General features: G+C 40.6%; 1 protein-coding gene and 1 long non-coding RNA gene across 3 annotated transcripts in view; one reads left to right on the top strand and one right to left on the bottom strand.

Moving 5' to 3' along the window:
- The first annotated feature begins 237 nt into the window (after window positions 1-237).
- The window catches only part of LOC131353269 (uncharacterized), a 230,517-nt gene continuing 206,251 nt past the window's right edge, over window positions 238-24,503 (top strand). Inside the window, exons 1-2 of one of the 2 annotated variants that reach the window (XM_058390181.1) lie at window positions 238-1,242; window positions 20,262-20,462. In XM_058390181.1, coding sequence (XP_058246164.1) covers window positions 325-1,239 — 915 coding nt within the window. In that variant the 5' untranslated portion in view covers window positions 238-324 and the 3' untranslated portion in view covers window positions 1,240-1,242; window positions 20,262-20,462. Of the gene's footprint in view, window positions 1,243-20,261; window positions 20,463-24,503 lie in introns of those variants that run through there. The other variant, XM_058390179.1, reaches the window with a different exon arrangement.
- On the bottom strand, window positions 4,572-10,828 carry LOC131353272 (uncharacterized). Its single transcript, XR_009204601.1, has 3 exons — window positions 9,467-10,828; window positions 7,782-7,808; window positions 4,572-6,691 (listed from the first exon to the last, which is right to left on the bottom strand). It is a non-coding gene; the product is annotated as an uncharacterized LOC131353272 (long non-coding RNA).

The following is a 24,503-nucleotide window of genomic DNA, read 5'->3' as shown; positions in this document are numbered from 1 at the left end:
TCTGTGTTTTTCTGAGCTCCGTCAAGCTGACCTACAATTTCCTACAATTTCGCTAAGTTTTCTAGATTTCTATCCTAGATCATAACTTTTTATAACATCTTCATTAGCTGATAGTTTCACATAACATTCTCATTCCAAACGCTTTCTAAATCACTAGTTTTATTTGTTTTCCTGAACACCCACTTACAGCTGGTTAGCCCACTAGCACGCTAACCCGTTAGCCCGGCTATTAGCATGCTAACCCACTAGCCCAGCTATCTCGATTCTGTTTAGATTTTACATTTTTCACCAATTATCTCTGTTATTCTACTTCATTTTAACATTATGTCGGTTGTGGGTTTGCCTTTGAGTGCAGGTGAGGATTCCTTCGAGCTGCACTCGGTGGATGTGGAGCTGGAGGCCGTGGAGAAGCAGATCCGCAACCTTCAGGTGAAACAGGCCCAGCTGCGACAGCGGAGAGCCGCACTGGAATCATCCTGGGCTGATGCGCACATGTCCCAGGTAAATTCGCGGTGTGATATGATCACTCCCACAACCTCAACACCGTGTGTTTCTCTGCCCAGGCCCAGCACAGCTAGGAGGCAGCCCACCCAGGTTTCGTTCACTCCGGCACTGGGGTACCACGGAGCCTGGATGCAGCAGCAGCGGAAGACACGCGCCTTGCCCCGGCCGAGGACCTCTCTTCTTCGGGACCGTCTTCGAGATCTCGACCCGCAACCGATTCGCTCCCTTTCGCGAGACGGCACACGACGCGGTGATCATCGGAGACTCTGTCTTGCCATCCGTGCTACCACGGCTAAAGGTAAGGTGCATACTCGTTGTTTTCCCAGTGCTTGTGTTCTTGATGTCACTGCACAGGTACCCGCGATCCTCACCAAGAACATCGGAGATGTGGTCCTCCATGCTGGCACGAACGACATCAGGCTGAGGCAGACGGAGATCCTGAAGAAGGACTTCAGGAACCTGGTGGAGAAGGTTCGCACCACATCGCCCCCAACGAGGATCATCATGTCAGGACCACTTCCCAGGTTCCAGCGAGGAATTGAAAGGTTCAGTAGGCTATTTGCATTTAATGAATGGTTACAGTCTTGGTGTCAAGAACAGAACATACCGTATTTTGATAATTGGAATGTTTTCTGGGAGCGTCCTAGGCTCTACCGTTACGATGGCCTGCACCCAAGCAGAGCTGGAGCAGCAGTCCTCTCGGACAACATCTCCAGGACACTGCACACCATCTGACTGGTAAGTCATTCCTCAGATTACATCTATTGTAGCTACTGTTCAACTCGCCATACTAATACAAGTTCACACATAGCTCGTCATATAGAAACTGTGTCTGTTCCCCGATTAGTGAGATTAAAGGATAAATTCATTAATAACTCTCGAAATAATCTTATCACAATTAAACCTGAAAAAGGCCAAATAGGTAAAGAAAAACAATTTCTTGAGTTTGGGCTTCTCAATATTAGATCCCTTGCACCGAAAGCACTTATTATTAATGAAATGATCTCAGATTATAGTTTCGACGCACTCTGTCTTACTGAAACTTGGCTTAGACCAAATGAATACATTGGCCCAAATGAGTCTACTCCATCAGGATATTCATATAAGCATGAGCCCCGTCAGATAGGTCGTGGTGGTGGTGTTGCAACCATCTATAATAGTTCTCTTACTGTTACTCAGAAAACAGGACCCAGGTTTAACTCAGTTGAAGTGCTTGTCCTTAATGTTGCACTCTCAGACAGGCATAAAAAATCCTACTATATCTTGGCCACCGTGTATAGACCCCTGGGGCCCTACGGTGTTTTTCTTAATTAGTTTTCACATTTACTCTCAGATCTTTTGTTCAGTTTTGACAAAGTGTTAATTGTAGGAGACTAACATTCATGTACACAATGCTAACAATGTGTTAGGACTCACATTTATAGATTTACTAAATTCCTTTGGGGTTAAACAAAACATTAATAGCCCAACTCATCTTTTTAATCATACACTAGACTTAGTTATATCACATGGGAATGATGTTTCCGATATAACTGTTCTACCGCAAAGCGATGACATCACAGACCATCACCTCTTAGTATACACTCCACCTATAGAACATATTAGACACATCTCTCCACGTTATAAACTTGGTAGAACTATAACTCTGACCACTATAGACAGATTTACAAACAATCTGCCAGATCTGTCTCAACTTCTTACTAGACCCCTAAATGCAGATGCACTAGATGAAGTAACCAACAGCATAGGCAATATTTTTACCAGCACACTAGACACTGTTGCCCCCATCCGACTAAAAAAGGTCAGAGATAAAACACCTGCACCATGGTACAATAGTCATACACACACCCTCAAGAGAGCAACCCGTAACCTCGAGCGAAAGTGGAGAAAAACCAAATTAGAAGTTTTTAGAATTGCGTATAAAGACAGTCTGTCCAACTATAGACAGGCTCTAAAAGCTGCTAGGGCTGAGCATCTGAGCAATCTGATAGAAATAAACCAGAACAATCCCAGATTCTTATTTAGTACAGTGGCTAAACTAACAGGGCATCAGATTTCTGGAGAGAGTATTTCAGCACAGTTTAGTAGTGAGGACTTTATGAATTTTTCTTCTAATTTGTCTAGACTAACTGAATGTGTTAAAGATATTAGAAATTGGATGACAGATAATTTCCTATTATTAAATTCTGATAAGACAGAGATATTACTTATTGGCCCAAAAACCAGTACACAGAAGCTCTCGGAATTCAGCTTGCATCTAGAAGGATGCACTGTTACTACTAGCTCAACAGTGAAAGACCTGGGCGTAATATTAGACAGCAACTTATCCTTTGAAAATCATATTTCCAATATCACAAAAACAACCTTCTTCCATCTTAGAAATATTGCCAAGCTTAGGAACATTTTATCTGTATCTGATGCAGAAAAACTAGTTAATGCATTCATGACCTCCAGACTGGACTATTGTAATGCATTACTAGGTGGTTGTCCTGCATCTCAATAAACAAGCTACAGTTAGTGCAGAATGCAGCCGCTAGAGTTCTTACCAGGTCAAGAAAATATGATCATATAACCCCAATACTATCATCCCTGCACTGGCTACCTGTTACACTTAGAATTGACTATAAAATAGCACTACTTACGTTCAAGGCTCTAAATGGTTTAGCTCCCATGTATCTAGCCAGTCTTCTAACACGTTACAATCCACCGCAGTTTTTAAGATCACAAAACTCCGGACTTCTAATAGTTCCCAGAATATCAAAGTCCACAAAAGGGGGTAGAGCGTTTTCATATTTAGCTCCTAAACTTTGGAATAGCCTTCCTGACAGTGTTCAGGGCTCAGACACAGTCTCCCAGTTTAAACGTAGACTAAAGACTTATCTCTTTAGCCTGGCATACATCTAACACTTCCCATAACCTTGTACTCCAGTACATCTGATTAAATGCACATTATCATCTAGTACTGCTAATATTATGAACAGCAGCTATGCTAATTCTGTTCCATTGTTTCCCTTCTTCTACCCATCTCGAGGATGGGTATGAGGATTGGGGTATTCAAAGCAGCGCTGTGGATGACAACAACCTCCTTATTAATTTACATAATATTCTACACATGCTGTATCGGCATCACACAATTGACTACATATAAATGCACAATGTAATCTCACACTCCACTGTCACCCAAATGAGGATGGGTTCCCTTTTGAGTGTGGTTCCTCTCAAGGTTTCTTCCTCATACCATCTAAGGGAGTTTTTCCTTGCCACAGTCTCCTCAGTCACCTCAGGCTTGATCACTCTAGGGATAACATCTAGGACTGTTTGTCTGTTTATATGTTTGTTGTTTTCTTATGTTGTTTCTCATGTAAAGCTGCTTTGAGACAATGCTCTTTGTTAAAAGCGCTATACAAATAAAATTGAATTGAATAGATGAATGGGTGAGGGAGTTCTGGTCATATTCGGCCCAAGGGAGGAACTCACTCCAGTGGTGTTGTTCATGGCTACAGTAGGAGCGGAGAAACTTCCCGATTTCCTGGTTCAGTCTTTCTGCTTGACCATTCGATTGTGGGTGGTACCCAGAACTCAAGCTCACATTGATGCCTAGTTGGGAACAGAAGGGCCCGCCAGATGTGTGATGTGAACTGGGAGCCCCTGTCAGATACAATGTCCTCAGGGAGTCCGTAGTGACGGAATACCTGATGGAAGAGCATGGTTGCTGTTCCCATAGCCATGGGCAATCCCTTGAGTGGCAACTTGCAAGCTTTCAAGAACCAGTCGATGACCACTAGGATAGTGGTAAACCCTTCCGAAGCTGGGAGATCCGTCAAGAAGTCGACTGCAATGTGCAACCAGGGATGGCATGAGATCGGCAGTGGTTCCAGCAGGCCCTCAGGAAGCTGACGGCTGGTGCATGATTGGGCACAGACAGCGCACAACCTCACATAGTCCACTACATCATGGCTGAGAGTGGGCCACCAGAAGATTCAAGATTCAAGAAGCTTTATTGTCATTTCAACCACATATAGCTCACGCAGTACATAGTGAAATGAAACAATGTTTCTCCAGGACCTGGTGCTACATAAATATACAGCATAAAGATCAAAATACAAAAAAAACAACACAGAGCTAGGTCCAAGGTTTTTGTCCTAGTCACATAAAGTGCAAAGTGTGCAACTAGGTGCAAACACAATACAGTGCAAAAACAGTAGGTACAAAAAGAAAAAGACAATACAAGAACAAGAACAAGATACTTAGCGCCGAAAGAAAAAAGAACGTGTGGCGAAATGTAAAAAAAAATGAAATGGAATAAAAATGAAATGATGTACAGAGTAGCAGCGGTTGAGGTAGTGCAAATAGAAATAGGCATAGACATAAATATAAACATAGCAGTGTAATGAAATAATAACAGGGTTTGAGGTAGTGCAATAAATAGTGAACAATACAAGTTATGTATGTGTGTGTGTGTGTCCACACAGGTGAAAGAGAGTGTGTGTGTGTGTGTGAGAGAGAGAGAGAGAGGGACAGAGTTTTGTACAGTTCAGTTCTTTTTAGTCTTGTACAGTTCTGGGTGCATGTATGTGTGTGTGTGTGTGTGTGTGTGTGTGAGAGAGAGAGAAAGAGAGAGAGAGAGCCTGATGGCAGAAGTGACGCTGGGTAAGTTCCATAGTGCACTGAATACCTGGATGGCCACTACTGGGTGTCTCGTGAACCTACTGCAGTACTCTGGGACGAAGCATGGCGGGAACGTAAAGCTTGGTTGCAGGGCATGCTGCTGGTGGGGCGTCCTCCGCATGAGCTTTCCTTATTTTCTTCACCAGATTCCACATTATGGGGGCCAGGATGATGGAGGATGGGGTCAGACAGAGGCTGTGGAGTCTTGGCTTCCATCTGGCGGGACAGTGCGTCAGCTTTGCCGTTCTTGGAGCCCGGACGATAGGTCACGGAGAAGTTGAAACGCGTGAAGAAAAGGGCCCAGTGAGCCTGACGGGGGATGAGACACTTGGCTCCACATAGATATTCAAGGTTGCGGTGGTCAGTGAGAAGCAGAAAGGGGTGTTGTGCTCCCTCCAGCCAGTGACGCTATTCCTCTAGAGTGGCTTTGATAGAGATGAGTTCACGGTTTCCTACGTCATAGTTGGCCTCTGCTGGGATTAGCTTCTTGGAGAAGTACACACTTGGATGAAGTTTCCCCGAATCCTGCTGGCATTGAGACAGGACTGCCCCAATACCAGAGCTGGAGGCGTCGACTTCCACGATGAAAGGATGGTCTGGGTCAGGGTGACGTAGGATAGGGGCTGTGGTTTTTGAGCTTCTGGAAGGCTTCACGTGCCTGGTCCATCCATGACAGTCTCTTGGGTTTCTTAGAGGTGAGGTTAATGGACTAGCAATCATGCTATAATTTCTGATGAAACGTCTGTAGAAATTTGTGAACCCTAGAAAACATTGTCCTGTGGCTGATTCGGGCCAGTCGGAGACCGCTTGGACCTTGGCTTGATCCATCTACACTTTCCCTGGCGAGAGCACATAGCCTAGGAAGGTGAGTGTGGTATGGTGGAACTCACACTTCTCTAGCTTGACATAAAGGTGGTTCTGCAGGAGGCAGGACAGGATGAGGTGTACATGGTGGATATGATCTTTGAGGGAGGAAGAGTAGATCAGTATGTTGTCTATGTATGCAATGACAAATTTATTCAAAATGTCCTTCAAAATCTCATTCACCCCCTATTCTGCCCCGCAAAATAATCCGCTGAAGTCTTTACTTGTGGTGAGTCCCACACTGCCGATGTCCAGTCTAAAGCTCTACCAGTGAGGAGAGAGAGCATAAACGCGCACTTGGTCGTGTCATCGTGATACAGTTCAGGCTGATGAGTGAAGAAGCGCATTCATGAACAAAACCCCGGCAGCGATCAGCTGAGCCATCGAATTTTTCTGGTAGTGCCATTTGCAGAGTTACACTGTACGGTGCAGAAACACCGTAGGACAGAAGGAGCAGCGGTCGGTACCTGGGCTGGGGGTTGCTGTTGTAGCTGCGTGTTAGCGGCTTGTAGCTCCGCAACCTGATCCTGGTAGGTGCGAATCATATGGCCTTGGCAGACGATAGTGTCGCACAAATCCGCTGGATTCTCGGCAGACGAAGTATCCTGTAATGAAGCGCTGGAGGCAGCAGGAGTAGAATCCATTCATGGATTTACTGAAGTAACACACAGGCAGAAATCATAGTCAAAAACAAAGCACGAGTCAAAACCGGAAAACCACAACAGCGAGGAAAACAAAACCAAAAGCACAAAACAAAACCGGAAGTCAGAACAGTAAACAGGGTCATACACGAAATCAGCATCAGAGGCTAGGCAGGATCAGTAACAGGTAAACAGGCAAGAATCATACACAACAAATCGGCAAGGATATCAGAACGCTCGCTATGTTATGTGGGGACGATACTTCGCATCAAACAATGTGAGCGCAGGGTATTTATGTCCATGTGAAACAAGTAGCATGTCACGTGACTAATTAGTATTCCGGGGAAGGCTCGTGTTCGTGCTGGGATGTTACAATAGCAAAATCAAAAGAAATGGTTTATATAACCAAAAAGATTAACTTTGGATATTTCTGACCACATAACACAATGCTGCTTTTTTGTACATGTCACCAACTATTTTCGTTCTTTGGTAATTCTCAAGAAAATTCTTCAAATTTATTTTAAAATTTAAATTAGAAATACCATTTTATATTTGAGGAGTGCCAATTTAGAAATATTGATGCACATTTGTACTGCAGAGCAACAGGACATGGTTAATCAACAGAATTTTGGGGGACTGAGAGAAATACAATAAGAATGTAATGTGTCAGAGCTACCTCTGTCATGCAGTGCAGGTTTGAAACATGTAGGTGGATGCAATGCAGGGGGAGCAATCAAGAAGATATTCATAGCTTAAGGTGGGAACACAGAAACCAGGGAACAAACACAGAAGTCACAACACTAGTTCTCAATATGAAATTAAACTATGGCAATGTCAAGAATAATGAACAGGAAACAGGACATTAGGCTTGGTACAGAGCAATCTTGAGGAGACAACACTGATACTTTGCATTGAAGATGCAATAAACAAGGTTGAAAATTACATGGACAAATCAAGGTAGAATAAACAGGACACAATCGGGGAATAACCAATAACAAGACAGCGGCAGAGACAAGATATGTATCAAAACAAACACACATGGCAAAGTAAAACAATCAGAGAACAAAGCAGTATATATATAACAGTATATATGAGGAAGTGTACCTGCACTGCCGGTGCTGAATGTGCAGGCTGGGGCAAAGAATAGTGACAAAGAACAAAAGTGAATTTTCAAGAATGCTAATTTGTTTGCATTCACTGAAAATATTTGGTGGCACAAAAATCTAATAGATTTCCACCAGAACTACTAGTGTTTTAACATTTGTTCATTTTGTGGTGGATGACTAAACAACTCACACATGCAGTCTCCCACTATGTTACATTAGTGCTCTATCCATTTTTATGAACCCTAGTGACCCAGGTGGTTCACGCAGTCATTGTACAACAGTTACATACTTAACCTTCCAGGCAAGATAAGAATGAAAACAAACATACACTATATTGCCAAAAGTATTCGCTCACCTGCCTTGACTCGCATATGAACTTAAGTGACATCCCATTCCTAATCCATAGGGTTCAATATGATGTCAGTCCACCCTTTGCAGCTATAACAGCTTCAACTCTTCTGGGAAGGCTGTCCACAAGGTTTAGGAGTGTGTTTATGGGAATTTTTGACCATTCTTCCAGAAGTGCATTTGTGAGGTCACACAGTGATGTTGGACGAGAAGGCCTGGCTCTCAGTCTCCGCTCTAATTCATCACATAGGTGTTCTATCAGGTTGAGGTCAGGACTCTGTGCAGGCCAGTCAAGTTCATCCACACCAGACTCTGTCATCCATGTCTTTATGGACCTTGCTTTGTGCACTGGTGCACAGTCATGTTGGAAGAGGAAGGGGCCAGCTCCAAACTGTTCCCACAAAGTTGGGAGCATGGAATTGTCCAAAATGTCTTGGTATGCTGAAGCATTCAGAGTTCCTTTCACTGGAACTAAGGGGCCAAGCCCAGCTCCTGAAAAACAACCCCACACCATAATCCCCCCTCCACCAAACTTTACACTTGGCACAATGCAGTCAGACAAGTACCGTTCTCCTGGCAACCGCCAAACCCAGACTCGTCCATCAGATTGCCAGATGGAGAAGTGCGATTCGTCACTCCAGAGAACGTGTCTCCACTGCTCTAGAGTCCAATGGCGGTGTGCTTTACACCACTGCATCCGACACTTTGCATTGCACTTGGTGATGTATGGCTTGGATGCAGCAGCTCGTCCATGGAAACCCATTCCATGAAGCTCTCTGCGCACTGTTCTTGAGCTAATCTGAAGGCCACATGAAGTTTGGAGGTCTGTAGCGATTGACTCTGCAGAAAGTTGGCGACCTCTTCGCACTATGTGCCTCAGCATCCGCTGACCCCGCTCCGTCAGTTTACGTGGCCTACCACTTCGTGGCTGAGTTGCTGTCATTCCCAAACACTTCCACGTTCTTATAATACAGCTGACAGTTGACTGTGGAATATTTAGGAGCGAGGAAATTTCACGACTGGATTTGTTGCACAGGTGGCATCCTATCACAGTTCCACGCTGGAAGTCACTGAGCTCCTGAGAGCGACCCATTCTTTCACAAATGTTTGTAAAAACAGTCTGCATGCCTAGGTGCTTGATTTTATACACCTGTGGCCATGGAAGTGATTGGAACACCTCATTCTGATTATTTGGATGGGTGAGCGAATACTTTTGGCAATATAGTGTATGTGGCAAGGTAAAACAAATAAAAATAATATGCTGCTGATTAGCACAATGTAAGACAGAATATTTTGCCCATGCACCCCAAAAAGTTTTACTCCAGTACTTTTTACCTCCCTGGTCCTCCATAAGGATAGGCAGAATGTTCACTCCAACTACAAGATTGGGTAAAACTTTTGGTCTCTTATGCCACATCTCTGGTCTGGTGGAAAGTTAGGGAGCTGTTTTGTCAGAGTTGGCTGACCGGAGCAGGGCGTGAGACAGGGCCTGGAGAAGGGTGCAAGACAGGGTTTGGAGCATGGTGCAAAAAGACTTGCAGCCAGATCTGGGAGGTCATAACTTTGTTCTTATCTTGGAACAGGGCTTGGAGCACTGTGTTGGAGGCCACCCCATTAGCCTCAGGGCCCCTGAATAACCCCACCAAGGGTCGGTGCACCAAGTCTGCTTTACCTCTGAAACCAGGGCTTCTATATAACCCCATGAGCTCTGTCCAGTGACAAGACTAGCCCATGAGCATGGACAAGAGGAACTCCAGCCACTGTCCCTATGTGGGATTGGAATACACAAGATTCTCAAAAAGATTTGACAATTAAGAATTTTTTTTGCCATTCTCCAGTGCCATTAAAGGTTGTTGGAACATCACTGGTTGAACCTGATGGACTCTGGTGCTGGCATAATCATTGTGGCATTGTTCCATGCTGCTGTATCCATGATTAAGTGAAGTATTCTGTCATGTGGCAAAGTTGAATCCTCTGTAATGCAGCACAGGTTTAAAACACTGAGGCGGATGTAAGTACAGATGGAGCAGGCTTTAATATACACAAACCAAACAGTCTAAAACACAAGGCAAAACCAAAATTGTAAAACAGACAGATCAGGCAATCAGCAAACAGATGTTCATAGGCTATGGCAAGAACAATGAAAACAGGGAACAAAAACTGAATTTAAAAACACTAGCGCTACAGAGATATCATCAATGACTGTCAGCATTATTAAATGCTCTGTTAATTTGTTAGAAGGAGAATTAAAGATTTTTTTTTTAATATTATTATTTTAACGTGCTTGTGATTATTGATGATAGTCAGCCCTTATGTGAGTCACTATTGGTGGAATTCTAAATCCTTTTCTGAAGGTGGCAGTTTAGAACACTTAAAGAGCAATAAAGAGCAATAAAAGATGAAAATAATTTATAACGTTTAAATTGTGTGCAAATCATTAATTGAATACACACAATGCCTATAATAATACTTTAATATTTTTGATTTTTAAAATACTGTATATGTAAGTATGTTAGTGAATTAATGTACTGCAAATGATCTTAACTTGCTGAATGACACTCCTAGGAAATTTAAGGTTCAGTTGTCCCCCTGGAAGAATCCTTAAAGGTTCTATGTATAATCCAGCAATATTGTGTTTACCAGTCAGAAAGGGTTCCAAATAAAATGAAATTTTGAACTTTTAAATGACCAGCTAAATTTTTTTCAGAAAAATATATAAATAGACCTTGAAGATTGTATGTATATATCTAGTTTTGTATATAATTTTGTATAGAATTTAATGTATTTCACCAATAATCCAGTTTTACTTAAAGAGTCAGTATAGGTTTTTATGTGGTGGTCGGCTGGTCCTTTTCATTACACCCTTTCTGTCTATCTATGATGGATGAGTGGAGGAATAGACAGAAAGGGCTTCTGCTGGTAAAAGAGCACAGAGCAGAATCCTCATGAGCTTAGAGTGAGCAGGAGTTTATGTGGGTACCTTTATTTTACTATATTAATATTGTACCTAGCATTAAAATGAAACTTCCAATTTCCAGTTAAATTTCAAAGTGTTTTATATAATATAATAATGTGTTATAAACAGACATTTAAAAAAGGTGCAAAAATAGTCTTCAGATCTTTTGACATATTGGGGAGGTTGAAAATTGTACTAATCTTTATTAAGGCTTTAAGATCACTAAAATGGATTGGGATACACAAGATTCTCAAAATAAATTTGACACTCAAGAATTTTTTGCCATTCTCTCTCTATATTAATATTTTACCTAGCATTAAAATTAAACTTTCATTTCCAATTAAATTTCAAGGTGTTTTATATAAAATGATAGTGTTATAAACAGCAATTTAAAAAATGAAAAAAGATGTAAAAATAGTCTTCTGACATATTGGGGAGGTTCATTTGAAAATTGTACTAATTTTTATAAAGGCTTTAAGATCACTAAAATGTTAACAACCAAGAACAATTTGTGAATTGTTTTGGGAGAAAAGGGGGGAATGAAATGGAATTGTATACTGTATATTTTAAATTGTGTGTGTGTGTGTGTGTGTGTTGGTCAGGGAGTGATGACCACAGCTGTTTGTGCTCTCACAGGAGGGTTCATTACAGCAACTGACAGGGCCTCCTCTAAAATGTTGTCTGAGGAATATACACTCTGCATGGGACAAAATAAACACCCGGCTTTGAGAGAGCCATAAATTATTTATATCACTGCCAGAAGCAGCCCAAGATACTCTTAATATCCCTACCTGCTCGTCTGGATGCGTAAAAGATGATTTATGTCTTATGGCCACATTAAATTTCATTGCAATTGGGCCCTGCACCTTCTGGGGTCTGGGGAGACACAAAATGGTGGTTATAAACTGCTGCAGCTGCCCCACAGAAATATAAGAAGAAAAGGATTACAGTTTGGAGGACACTTTCATTCTCACAATCAGCAATTTTATTAAGCCACCCATTCATCTTCCTGGATCTGTTTAAAATTAAGAAAATGTAGGCATTGCTTTTTTTTACTTATTTAAACTTGGTAATTATTGTTAGAAATTATTTTTGAGACCAAAATCTAAGCTGACATTTTCTATAGATAATAAGCCTCTCTCTTTGTCCCTCCCTCTTGCTCCTTCCTTTGTTTTTCAGATTATAGTCTTGCAGCCTCTTAGTTACATTCTTTAATTTAAATATATATATATATATATTGACAATGTGACAACAAATATTTATGTAAACCCTTGTAAACTTGGTTATGTTGCATTTCTCTCTCTCTCTCTCTTTGTCTCTCTCAAAACTAAAAGAAAAATAAAAAAAAAAAAAGCTAAAAAAAAGAGAGAGTACATTTTTTTCACGTGCTAGTCTGTAGAGGGCAGTTGGAGGCATTGTAATGCACTGGCTAATTTTTGGTTAGGAAGCTTGCATTGGTTATTTAACTTGCATGATGAAACTGCCCTGTGCAGAATGAAATGCATGCCATGTTGGGTAAAGAAAATAAAAATGAGACAAGCTGCTGTTCTTAAATAAAATCTCTCTATAATATTTTCAAAATCATCTCAGTACCATGTTTCTGTTAAAGTATCTCAAAGATTCATATCCCCGTCTCAGGACACCATAGTTTTAGCGAAAGGGATGGAATGTTTTACCATTAAGAAATAGTTATGAGTGACTCTGGTGAAGCATGGGACAGAGAAAGCCCTGAAAAGGGTAACAATAAACAGAGGATTTCCACTTTGACAGAAGTGTGGGAATTCAATTCAATTCATATTTGGGACGACTAGAACAATAATTTGCAGCTAATGGATGAAAAACACACAAAAAAAGCAGATTAAAGCAGTATTTCTAACAATTGTGGGGAAGAGGGCCCATAGTTTGCTGATGGACTTAAGCAAGCCATTATAACATCACAAAAGACACAAAAGAAGTAGCTGATCATACTGTTAAAAAACACTTTGTGCCCAGGACAAATTTAATTGCAGAAAGATGCAAGTTCCACTCCAGAAATCAATGGGATGGTGAATCAATAAATGATTTTAGATGAAGCTTTATGTGATAAGTATATATGAGAGATATAGATGTGGTATAAAAAGTGCAGAGCTGCAAACATAAAGAGCAATGCAGTGGTTGAAGGATGTTAGACTTGACAATGCTGAGCAGCTACCAGCCCATGATGTTCACCAAGTTGGTTATATGCAAGGGAAAGAACTGTTTGTTAAAATGAATGCAGACAAAGTAAACAAACAATGTTATGTCTATGTCCAAATTATTAAAGTTTCAGATTTCAGATATATTGTAAGATATATAACTTTAAACTTTAATTTCACAAGGTTAAACTGTCTCCAGCTAACTATGTTTTGAAAATGTACATTAAGTAGTTCTAGGACCTTGAGGGTAAAATTACAGTAGTAGTGAAGTGAAAAGAACAAGCTGTAAAAGGTGGTTGATGGTTGTAAAAGGTAATAGGCTCTAATGAGGAGAAACTGCATTAATTACCTGAATCTAGATTGGTCAAATGTAAACAAACTAATTAGTGAGAATGTGGAACAGATATTCTTCAGTTCCCTCAACCCTGCTTGACACCATGGGTATACTCTTGCAGAACCTGTGTCTGAAGCCCCTGTGAACACATGCCAATTTCATTGGTTGAAATGTTCAGGGAAATGTTGAAGATGTCAGTGAAGACATTTGCTACTGTAGCTGTTCTACACATACCCTGAGCACTCTGCCAGGAATGTTATCTGTTCTAGGAGAGAACTCTGCATAGAGTTCTTGAGTGGGATGTGCTGAACAAACAAGTCTGATCCATGGAGGCCCCACTTTGCAACTTACAGGGCTTAAAGGATCTGCTGCTAACATCTTGATTCAGGGACCTGGTGGAGTCCATACTTTTACGGGTTTCACTAGGGTAGTCTTCTTTCATCTCAGAAATTTTGTTAAGATAAGAAATATAATATAATTATATGAGGCAGAAACACTAGTTCATGCTTTTGTTACATCTAAGTTGGATTATTGTAATTCCTTTCTGTCTGGATGTTCCAGTAGGAACTCTAGTTAGAGTCTTAACTAGAACTAGACAATATGAACACAACACTCCTATCTTATCCACACTGCACTGGCTCCCAGTTGAATTTTGCATTGATTATAAAATACTATTACTGACCTATAAAGCACTGAATGGTCTCATGTCTCAGTACCTTTTTTTTTAATGATCTGTCACACCTAGTTCCATCAAAAGGTGCATGCTATTACACTATATTGCCAAAAGTATTCGCTCACCCATCCAAATAATCAGAATCAGGTGTTCCAATCACTTCCATGGCCACAGGTGTATAAAATCAAGCACCTAGGCATGCAGACTGTTTTTACAAACATTTGTGAAAGAATAGGTCACTCTCAGGAGCTCAGTGAATTCCAGCATGGAACTGTGATAGGATGCCACCTGTGCAATAAATCCAGTCGTGAAATTTCCTCGCTCCTAAATATTCCACAGTCAACTGTCAGCTGTATTACAAGAACGTGGAAGTGTTTGGGAATGACAGCAATTCAGCCACGAAGTGGTAGGCCACATAAACTGACGGAGCAGGGTCAACGGATGCTGAGGCGCATAGTGCGAAGAGGTCGCCAACTTTCTGCAGAGTCAATCGCTACAGACCTCCAAACTTCATGTGGCCTTCAGATTAGCTCAAGAACAGTGCACAGAGAGCTTCATGGAATGGGTTTCCATGGACGAGCTGCTGCATCCAAGCCATACATCACCAAGTGCAATGCAAAGTGTCGGATGCAGTGGTGTAAAGCACACCGCCATTGGACTCTAGAGCAGTGGAGACACGTTCTCTGGAGTGACGAATCGCACTTCTCCATCTGGCAATCTGATGGACGAGTCTGGGTTTGGCGGTTGCCAGGAGAACGGTACTTGTCTGACTGCATTGTGCCAAGTGTAAAGTTTGGTGGAGGGGGGATTATGATGTGGGGTTGTTTTTCAGGAGCTGGGCTTGGCCCCTTAGTTCCAGTGAAAGGAACTCTGAATGCTTCAGCATACCAAGACATTTTGGACAATTCCATGCTCCCAACTTTGTGGGAACAGTTTGGAGCTGGCCCCTTCCTCTTCCAACATGACTGTGCACCAGTGCACAAAGCAAGGTCCATAAAGACATGGATGACAGAGTCTGGTGTGGATGAACTTGACTGGCCTGCACAGAGTCCTGACCTCAACCTGATAGAACACCTTTGGGATGAATTAGAGCGGAGACTGAGAGCCAGGCCTTCTCGTCCAACATCACTGTGTGACCTCACAAATGCGCTTCTGGAAGAATGGTCAAAAATTCCCATAAACACACTCCTAAACCTTGTGGACAGCCTTCCCAGAAGAGTTGAAGCTGTTATAGCTGCAAAGGGTGGACCGACATCATATTGAACCTATGGATTAGGAATGGGATGTCACTTAAGTTCATATGCAAGTCAAGGCAGGTGAGCGAATACTTTTGGCAATATAGTGTAGGTCGTACCTCAAGTAGTAAAGGTTACAGCAGGGGGCAGAGCTTTTTCTTACAAAGCCCCGCAGTTATAGAACAGACTTCCAATTAGCATTTGGAACTCAGATACAGTCTCAGTGTTTAAATCCATGCTGAAAACACATTTGTTTAGTCAAGCTTTCTATGTATATTTTTTCTTATTTAAAGGAGCACATCTGGTGGGTTCATGAGCAAAGAGTGTTTGATGAACTGGGATATTTGAATGTTGTCACCTTACCACTCTCTCAAGTCACTCAGGTTTTCTGACTGTGAAGTGGTTGGACTAGCTTTGAAATTAAATCTGCAAATTCACAGAGGAATTGGCAGTAGTAGAGCTTAGTATAAAGATCTTCAAATGTGTTTAATTATTGTACTGGCTTTTGTGTGATGCATAGAACAATATACTGGTATATGAGAAAGAAGTTGAGGTTCACCTCTGATGTTTTCTATCCTACCACATGGATTCTATCCCCACTATTTAGATTCATGTTGTTGGGACCAAGGTCTGACCCTCTTATCCCCATGTCTGAACAGAAGTTGAGTTTGAATTGAGTATTTATCTGAGTTACTGTAGCCTGTAAACTGGTCAGCTTGAACCAGCCTGGCCATTCTCTGTTTACCAATCTCATCAACAACACTTTTCCAGCCATAGAATTGCTGCTCACTTGAAGTTTTTCCTTTTCTATCATTCTGGGTAAACTCTAAAATCTTCAGAGATTAGCAGTTATACAAATATTAACACCTGCCTTTCTGGAAACAAAATCATTTTCCCCATTCTGATGGTTGATAGCTGCTGGTCCATATTTGCATCATTTAATGCATTTCACTATTGCCACACTATTAGCTGATTAGTTAATTGCATGAATGCCTAGGTCTACATGTGTTTAAAAAGGTCTTCTTGTATTTCAAGAACATCCCTTTGAATTTTCCAGCCTGAACACTCTACTTCTATTTAAATACTCATAACATTTGACTTCAGAAATTGCTACCCAATGCTGACTATCAGCAGTTTTGCTTCACCAAAAACCCAAGCGCACAATGAATGGAACCTGAAGATATCAATGGAAACAAATGACAAATGTGTACATAAATTTGAGCATGCACAATTTCTAAACGTCAAAAAAATTCTACTGGAAGTGTTGTCAACCTGACTACAAACACCACACTTCTTCACAGCCTACAGTTCTCTTGATGTAAAATCCATGTTGTAGTGAATGAATTTCTGGCTTTGATGTTTGTCTAATTTTCTGGCTAATGATTATACACAAATGGACAAAATTGTTGGTACCATTCCATTAAAGAAAGAAAAACTCACAATGTCACTGAAATAACGAGAAACTAGCAAAAGTAATAATAAATAAAAATTACTGAAAATTGACTGATGAAACTTAGACATTTCTTTTTAATTGTGGTTCAACAGAAGCATTTAAAAAACAAACTAATGAAATTGGGCGGGACAAAAATGATGGTACCCCTAGAAAAGATTGTAAATAATTTGACAATAAGGAAATGTTAAGCTAAATTGTGTCCTGTAATTAGCACCACAGGTATTTTCAAACTTGTAATCAGTCAGTCTGCCTATTTAAAGAGTTAAAAGTAGTCACTGTGCTGTTTGGTATCATGGAATGCACAACACTGAACAATGGAAAATAATAGACAAGCATGCTAAAGGTAAAGACTAAATGAACATCTCCAAGCAGCTTGATGTTCTTGTTGATGCAGCTTGATCTACAGGAGCTTTTTGTCATGTCACATCAGCTCTATGGTCACAGACACAAAAATGAAATATACAAAGAAAAGAACAACGTACCTACTGTGAAACATGGAGGCGGCTCAGTTATGTTCTGAGGTTGCTTTGCTGCCTCTGGCACAGGGTGTCTTCTGTGCAGGGTACAATGAAATCTATGAAAGACTGTGAAAGTATTCTGGAGTGAAATGTGCTGTCCAGTGTCAAAAATCTTGGTCTCAGTTGCTGGTCATGGGTCCTCCAGCAGGATAATGACCTGAAACAAACAGCTAAAAATACTCAAGAATGGCTAAGAACAAAACATTGGACTATTCTGAAGTGGACTTCCATGAGTCCTCATTTAAATCTTTTCAAACATCTGTGAAAAGAGCAGAAACATGCAGTCTGGAGAAGGCACCCTTCAAAACTGAGACAGCTGGAGCAGTTTACTCACAGGGATGGGCCATATTTTGTAATTTGTTGACAGGTGCAGAAGTCTCATTGAGAGTTACTGATTGCAGCGATTGCCTCAAAAGGATGTGCAACAAAATATCAAGTTAAAGGTACCATAATTTCATTAGTTTTTTTAATGCTCCTGCTGGACCACAATTGAAAAGCAATGTCTGAGTTTTATCAGTCAATTTTCAGTAAATTTTTATTTATTATTACTTTTATCAGTGTCAAATTATTTCAGTGACCATTGTGGGTTTTTCTTTCTTTATTTGAAGGGTACCAACAATTTTGTCCATGTGTGTAGTCCTAGTCTGTCATGATCACCTGAAATATGCCTATTATATTGTTTATGAATTTGATTTGTCTACCAGTTTTAAATATACATTCATAATCTACACAGACTTGGAATTAATAAAGACTGCTCAAAGGTTAATATAAGCCTAGCAAGGTGGTCACTATTCTTCAACAGGTTTCAGTTCACCCTTTTATATCTTCAGGAAAATTTAAGCTACCTCCCTCTTGTGCTTATACCCTGCTCCTCATAAGAAGTAGGGGTTTATCTTGCAGTATAAACCCAGTAGATGAGGGGTTTATCTTGCAACAGTCCTGTTTCATATGTACTTTAAATTTGGAGGTGGACCAAGACAACACCCCTCAACAAGTGCCCTCTTTTTTCTTAAAATACATATTTTATTTTATTTTTTTTAAATATGTGCCAAATACAAAATCCCTTGGACCAAACATAAAAGTAAAAAACAAACATAGAAGTACAGAGTGTGATAATATTTAGAGCCAAATAGAGAATCCCTTGGATTCCCAAGTGCCCTCTGAATGTACCGATAATATGTGACAGATAATATGTATTGCCATATCTTCAAAACAATCTCATATGGGCATATACCTTCCTGTTCACAGGACATCTGGGAACCAAAAAACCCATCAGCCCCCTACAATGCAAATACTGTTGGTCCTACAAGCCAGTTTTAAAAGCATTTAAACACACACCTGAAGACATCCCTGCCACCTGTGGCATGTGCATTTTGTATGTTTTCGAAAAGTATGTACATTTGTTTTTGTAAGAGTAGAAAATATCTCATGCTCATCTTTGTTTGTTTTTCTACTTTCAGCAGTAATATAAAGCCACAGTCTTAACATTAATCCATTAAATAGCCTCAAATAAACAGATTTTGGACTAGACACACCTTAGGTATCTTAGGTAGCATAACATATAAAAACATATTTTAGAATATAACATTAAAAAGGCTCTATTCAAACAAATTAATTGAAATAGAGAATCAGGGTATAGGCTGCAGTTTTAAGTTCTGTATTTTCCATTAGGTCTAAATAAAGTTTGTGCATTTTAAAATGGAATCTATGCAGTTTGCATATTCAATGTTTTACCTTCAGCTTTGTTCATAACCCACTTTTTAATGTAATGTAATGGGCAAGGTTGGTGGCTGCAGTAAAATTGCACACAGACACTGATTTTGCTGCTGGAGGAGAGACAGGTGTATTTCTTTTCTTCCCTTTCTTTCTGTGCCTTGAATTTAAGGGATTCACCAAGCCATGCCAGGTTGAGAAGTGGCTGCTTGGTGCCTGGCATTAGTGCCTTCATGATCTTCAAGCCAAACTGGAGAGAGACACTCATGCCTTGGGAATGAAGCTTCCTCAATGGGCCGAAAGGGCAAAATAGAGCCCCATAAATCATTCTGTCTGTGAGATCCATTCACTATCCATCTCAGCCTTAATGTCCCAGAGGAGACAGAAAACTGAAGGAGATAGAGAGCAATGAAGAAAAAGCAGCGCTAAGAGCTAAGGGAAAAGCTTGTTTCGAATGAATAGCAAGCATGTGTGATGTGAGCAAACCAGACTGTAGTAGACATGTTGGAGTCAATGTTGGAGAGTCAATGCAGCATGTGTAATGCTAAATACATACATAGCAATGACGCATTTATTAACACAAAGCCAATTGTAATTAACATATAAAATTACTTGTACTTATGTACTTATTCATGCTTTTTCAGGGTGTACTGTGTAATTTGCATGAATGTTTTATGCTGCAGAACATATACCAAAAATTCTTATTAAAAAGAAATGTTTGGTACATGAAAGAAACAGTGGTCTCTTACCTGAGGCTATGACATGAGGTGTTCAAACAGTAGTGTGGAGGTCTATAAGCAGTGCAGCAAGGGGTTCTGAAAAAGAGATCTTGCTGTAGGCTCTCAGACAGCAGAGCCACATCTTCAAAGGTATCAGACACTACCACAGGCAAACACAGCTAAGCTCAACATATCTGTTCTTCCTCTGTGTTGTGTATACACATGCACACATGTTTTTATAAGTCTTTCTAAATCAGGTGCTTCTCTTCATAACATAAATTCCAGCTCCACACATTTTCTGACACGTCATACATATGACACATTAATGCACTGGTGTTGATTTTTCTTCCTCTAGAGATCACACTTGCAAAGAGACAAAATGAGAAAGTGATGGATTTGGAGGCTGAAGAGACAGTGATTGAGTGGAAGCCAAAAAACAGGCAAGTAAAAAGAAAGAGAAAAAGATTTAGAGATTTAGAGGGTAGATTTTTCATTACCCATCGCACACAGTTGTGAATTTTGTATGGTAAAGTCTTCCCCAGAGCTTCCACTGTGCCAAAAGCAAGCAGTCTCAATTCTTCAAATGAATGCTAATTCTCTCTCTCTCTCTCTCTCTCTCTCTCTCTCTCTCTTTCTTGTTGTCTCTTTTTTTTCCTCTCCTCATCTTTGCTCATATATTGATGTGCTCAGAAATCAACTTCAAATAGTGCCAAAGATATTGCTGAGAAAGGGATCCCTGAACCACCCCCCCACCCTCCAAATTCTGCCCAAGCCCTATCCTGAATCTTCAGTCATGCTCTGAATGGTGGTTTCATTAGCCAGCTGCTAATTAGCCTTCTTCTACTGATTTGCAAGTCGATGAAGGTGGCTGCAGGATGGGCAGCTTTAAGCCCCTTTCCCCCTCTAATCTTGGGGGTTCTCTTTTCCTGTAACCCCTTTACAGGGCACTGTGGCCATTAGACAATTAGTACTAAAAAATTCACTTTCTGCTCCACAGATTCATTATTCATATTGTCTCCATGCTTAAATAAATCATAATGTTCTGGAGCATTCAGATGAATGTACCCATTCCAGTCTCCTCTCTCCCAAGTAGGTCTCTAGTCTTTAGTCTTGTAAGTCTTATAACATAACTTTAGCACACACATAACCCTGATTCTTCCAGATTCAGAAATGAAGAAATACACCCAAACATTTTACAGCTTTACAGAAAAGCTACAAAATGTCACTGTCTATTTTGCTTAATAAAATGTAAATAGTTTTGACATTTGACAGCTGAAGCTCTTCTTCAAGATCATTCTGCATCATTGTTTATGTTCTCTTGTTCCATGATAAAGATTTTAGCTAATTTATCCTTTAGCAAAGGTCATTACAGTTCAAGAAATTCCATCAATACAGCCTAGGGCAGAAAGATGTGTGGCTGATGGCTCTGTTGTTGATCAAGTGTCTCAGTGTCTTTGGTGGTGACACTAACTGGATAGATATGCCACAGTCAGTTCAATGATTTAGCAGCTTCACTTTGTGCTACTATCCATTTTTATCAAGCGAGGCCAGCTCCTGCCAAGGGGATTGCATGGTTTATAATTACTGGAGGGCAAAGCTAGTGTGCTTATCAATCAAGTACTGCATTTCAGAGATAGCAGAAGAGACTCATTCACATATGGTGGTATAAGTGTAAACAAAATAATTTGCCAGCATTGAACATGTGTCAGCAAAGTCAAAAAACAAATTTGTGGCTGTCAGATCTGACAATGGACATAAGCTTATGATACATTCAACTAGAGGTCATAATCTATAATTCTTGACCTCTGACCAAGAAAAAAGAAAATGCTGACCTCATATTCAGATTTGACTCAGCAATCTGGAATGATTCCAGACTCTAAGTTCCTCTAAGTTCATCAAGTCAAATCAACAAGGCCACACACCAAATCAGCAGTAAACAAAGTAGCAGTTCTTCCATTCAAATAAGTTAAGCTCTACTGTATGTACAAGTATTTGTTTCAGTCAATATACAGATGTATTCACTTGTTACATCTATAACACCTGACTGTACAGTTCACTGCTTTTAGAAGGAAAATATTAATATCTTATCTTAGTTTGATAGCTAGATGCTTTGCATGTTGAATTCACAGGGATCAAAAATTAAGTGATTCCAACCCACAAACTACCACCTCCTGAATCAGATGCAGCATTATTTGCAGAAACTTTAATACACCAATTATCAACATTCTGGCACAAGCATATGTTACATAACAACATAACACTTCTTCACTTGGATACTCTGCATGCACATTTTGGACCTGCGTATCAGTTCAGGCCCCTGGTATACACCCCGACATCTGGCAAGCGTGTAAATATGGCTTTTATATAAAGAAAATAAGGAAAATATTAACAAAAGCTGCTTGTCATCTTTTAAAATTATAAGTTATCTATATGCACACACAATTTGAGCTTTCTCTGGCTTTCTCTCTGTTGTGGAGCATTCAATAACTGAAGTGTTCATTAATGTGTGCTTAATACTATATAGCTGGATTGTTTGTTAAGTGATCAGCCATATTAAAAGTGTTTAATATGTAAGGTTGAGAATATCTTTTAGCACAGAACAAAGGCGTAATCTAGAAAAGTAGTCAAACAGGAGGCAAGGGTCACTGATGGGGAGCTCTCCCACCCTGAACTCCTTCAATCTCCCTGCCAAGGTTACAAGTGAGTTGAAAAAAAAATTCTGGGGCATGATGCGTTCTCCGGTTGTTTTATAATGGGGTGCTGGGTAGGAGATGTATGGCTGAGGGAGTCTGTTCATGTGTTTTTTGTTTGTTTTTTTTTTTATCTAAGAAAGTAGGAAAAAGTGAAGTCAAACAAACAATATGCTTGGTGGGGTTGGGATGTTTCAGAATGAGCATGGTGGTGGAAGCTTTAAGCTGCTCAAATGCTTGGTCTGTTGAAACATATGATTGCAGCAATTTGGCCCCTTTCTTCAGCAAGGCAGTTAAGGGAGACCCTATCCATGCACACGCCAGCACGCGGTGGAATGAGACCCATTCGCAGGATTCAACTAAGCACTGCTTTTATTACATTTAAGACATGACATAGGGAAACAAACGTAACACAAGACATGGCATGGTTAACAAAACAAGAACAAAACCTAGATCTTAACTTGGGCATGGAACTTAAACAAAACCCAGACAAAAACCACGGTACAGGTAACAATCATGGACAAGGACACAAACACAAGGATTTATAGGGGTAGACATTAGGGCTTATGGGATACAGGTGACACAATCAGGATTAGAACAATGGGAAGGGCATAACACAAAAGATACAAAGAAGCAGGCTTCCAAGGTTCACCTGCCAGCGCCCTCTCTGGGCCTGGCAGGGAACTGTCCACCTGACATAACCCCCCCCCCCTACGGTGCAGCTCCCGAAGCGCCCAACCTCTGCCTAGGGGACGCCCCAGGAGTAAATGAGAGATGAAGTTCATGAATGCAGTCTGCGGCGATGCCCCAGGTCTCAGGGGTCAGTTGACATCCAGCAGTAGAAAAGACAGGAGGGAAGCGCCTTCCACCCGTGATACCGAGCGACGTCCTCCACGGAAACTTCATTGTGGAGCGGCGTCCCCGGCTGGAAAGTGGTGGAAGGCCGCCTCCAGTGGGGCCGATAAAAAGGGGGTGCCCCCCTTCGCAGGATTCAACGAAGCACTGCTTTTATTACATTTAAGACATGACATAGGGAAACAAACGTAACACAAGACATGGCGTGGTTAACAAAACAAACAAGAATAAAACCTAGATCTTAACTTGGGCATGGAACTTAACAAACAAAACCCAGACAAAAACCACGGTACAGGTAACAATCATGGACAAGGACACAAACACAAGGATCCCTATTTAGGTGACACAATCAGGATTAGAACAATGGGAAGGGCGTAACACAAAAGACACACAAAGAAGCAGGCTTCCAAGGTTCACCTGCCAGCGCCCTCTCTGGGCCTGGAAGGGAACTGTCCAGCTGTTCCTGACAATAGCCTAATTGTGCCTATGTGCTATTATTGTGATACACATGCATAAGTGTTACTTAAGTAGCAATTTACTATATTCATTTACTGTATAAATGTACTATATTAAATACATGTATTAGTACACCTAGCAGAAAATTTAATTGGAAATTGGATATTTCAAGATCCAAATAGCTGAGTAAAGTTAAATAGTAATGTCTGTGTATTTTTATATTAAATTTTGTATATTAGGTTTCAGTTATGTTGTTTCTGTTAAATTGCAGAATTTATATATGCATTTTATAGAAGCCCACAAATACATTTTTATATTTAGTTTAGAGATACTGAAATATAATTTAAAGTGCACTAAGTATGTGTTTATCAGTACTGTGTCTAAATTACAAAGTTGTTTAAAAGTTCTCCGAAGTACAGCTCAATGCATTTAAGATATACACTTAACATTATGACCTTATACTTATAACATTGCGACCACCTGCCTAATATTGTGTTGGCTCCCCTTTTGCTGCTAAAACAGCCCTGACCCATCAAGGCATAGATTCTACTAGATCCCTGGAGGTGTGCTGTGGTATCTGGCACCAAGATGTTAGC

This window comes from Hemibagrus wyckioides, linkage group LG05, assembly GCF_019097595.1.
Source record: "Hemibagrus wyckioides isolate EC202008001 linkage group LG05, SWU_Hwy_1.0, whole genome shotgun sequence".
Taxonomy (NCBI): Eukaryota; Metazoa; Chordata; class Actinopteri; order Siluriformes; family Bagridae; genus Hemibagrus; species Hemibagrus wyckioides.
This window is presented reverse-complemented; position numbering and strand designations above follow the sequence as displayed.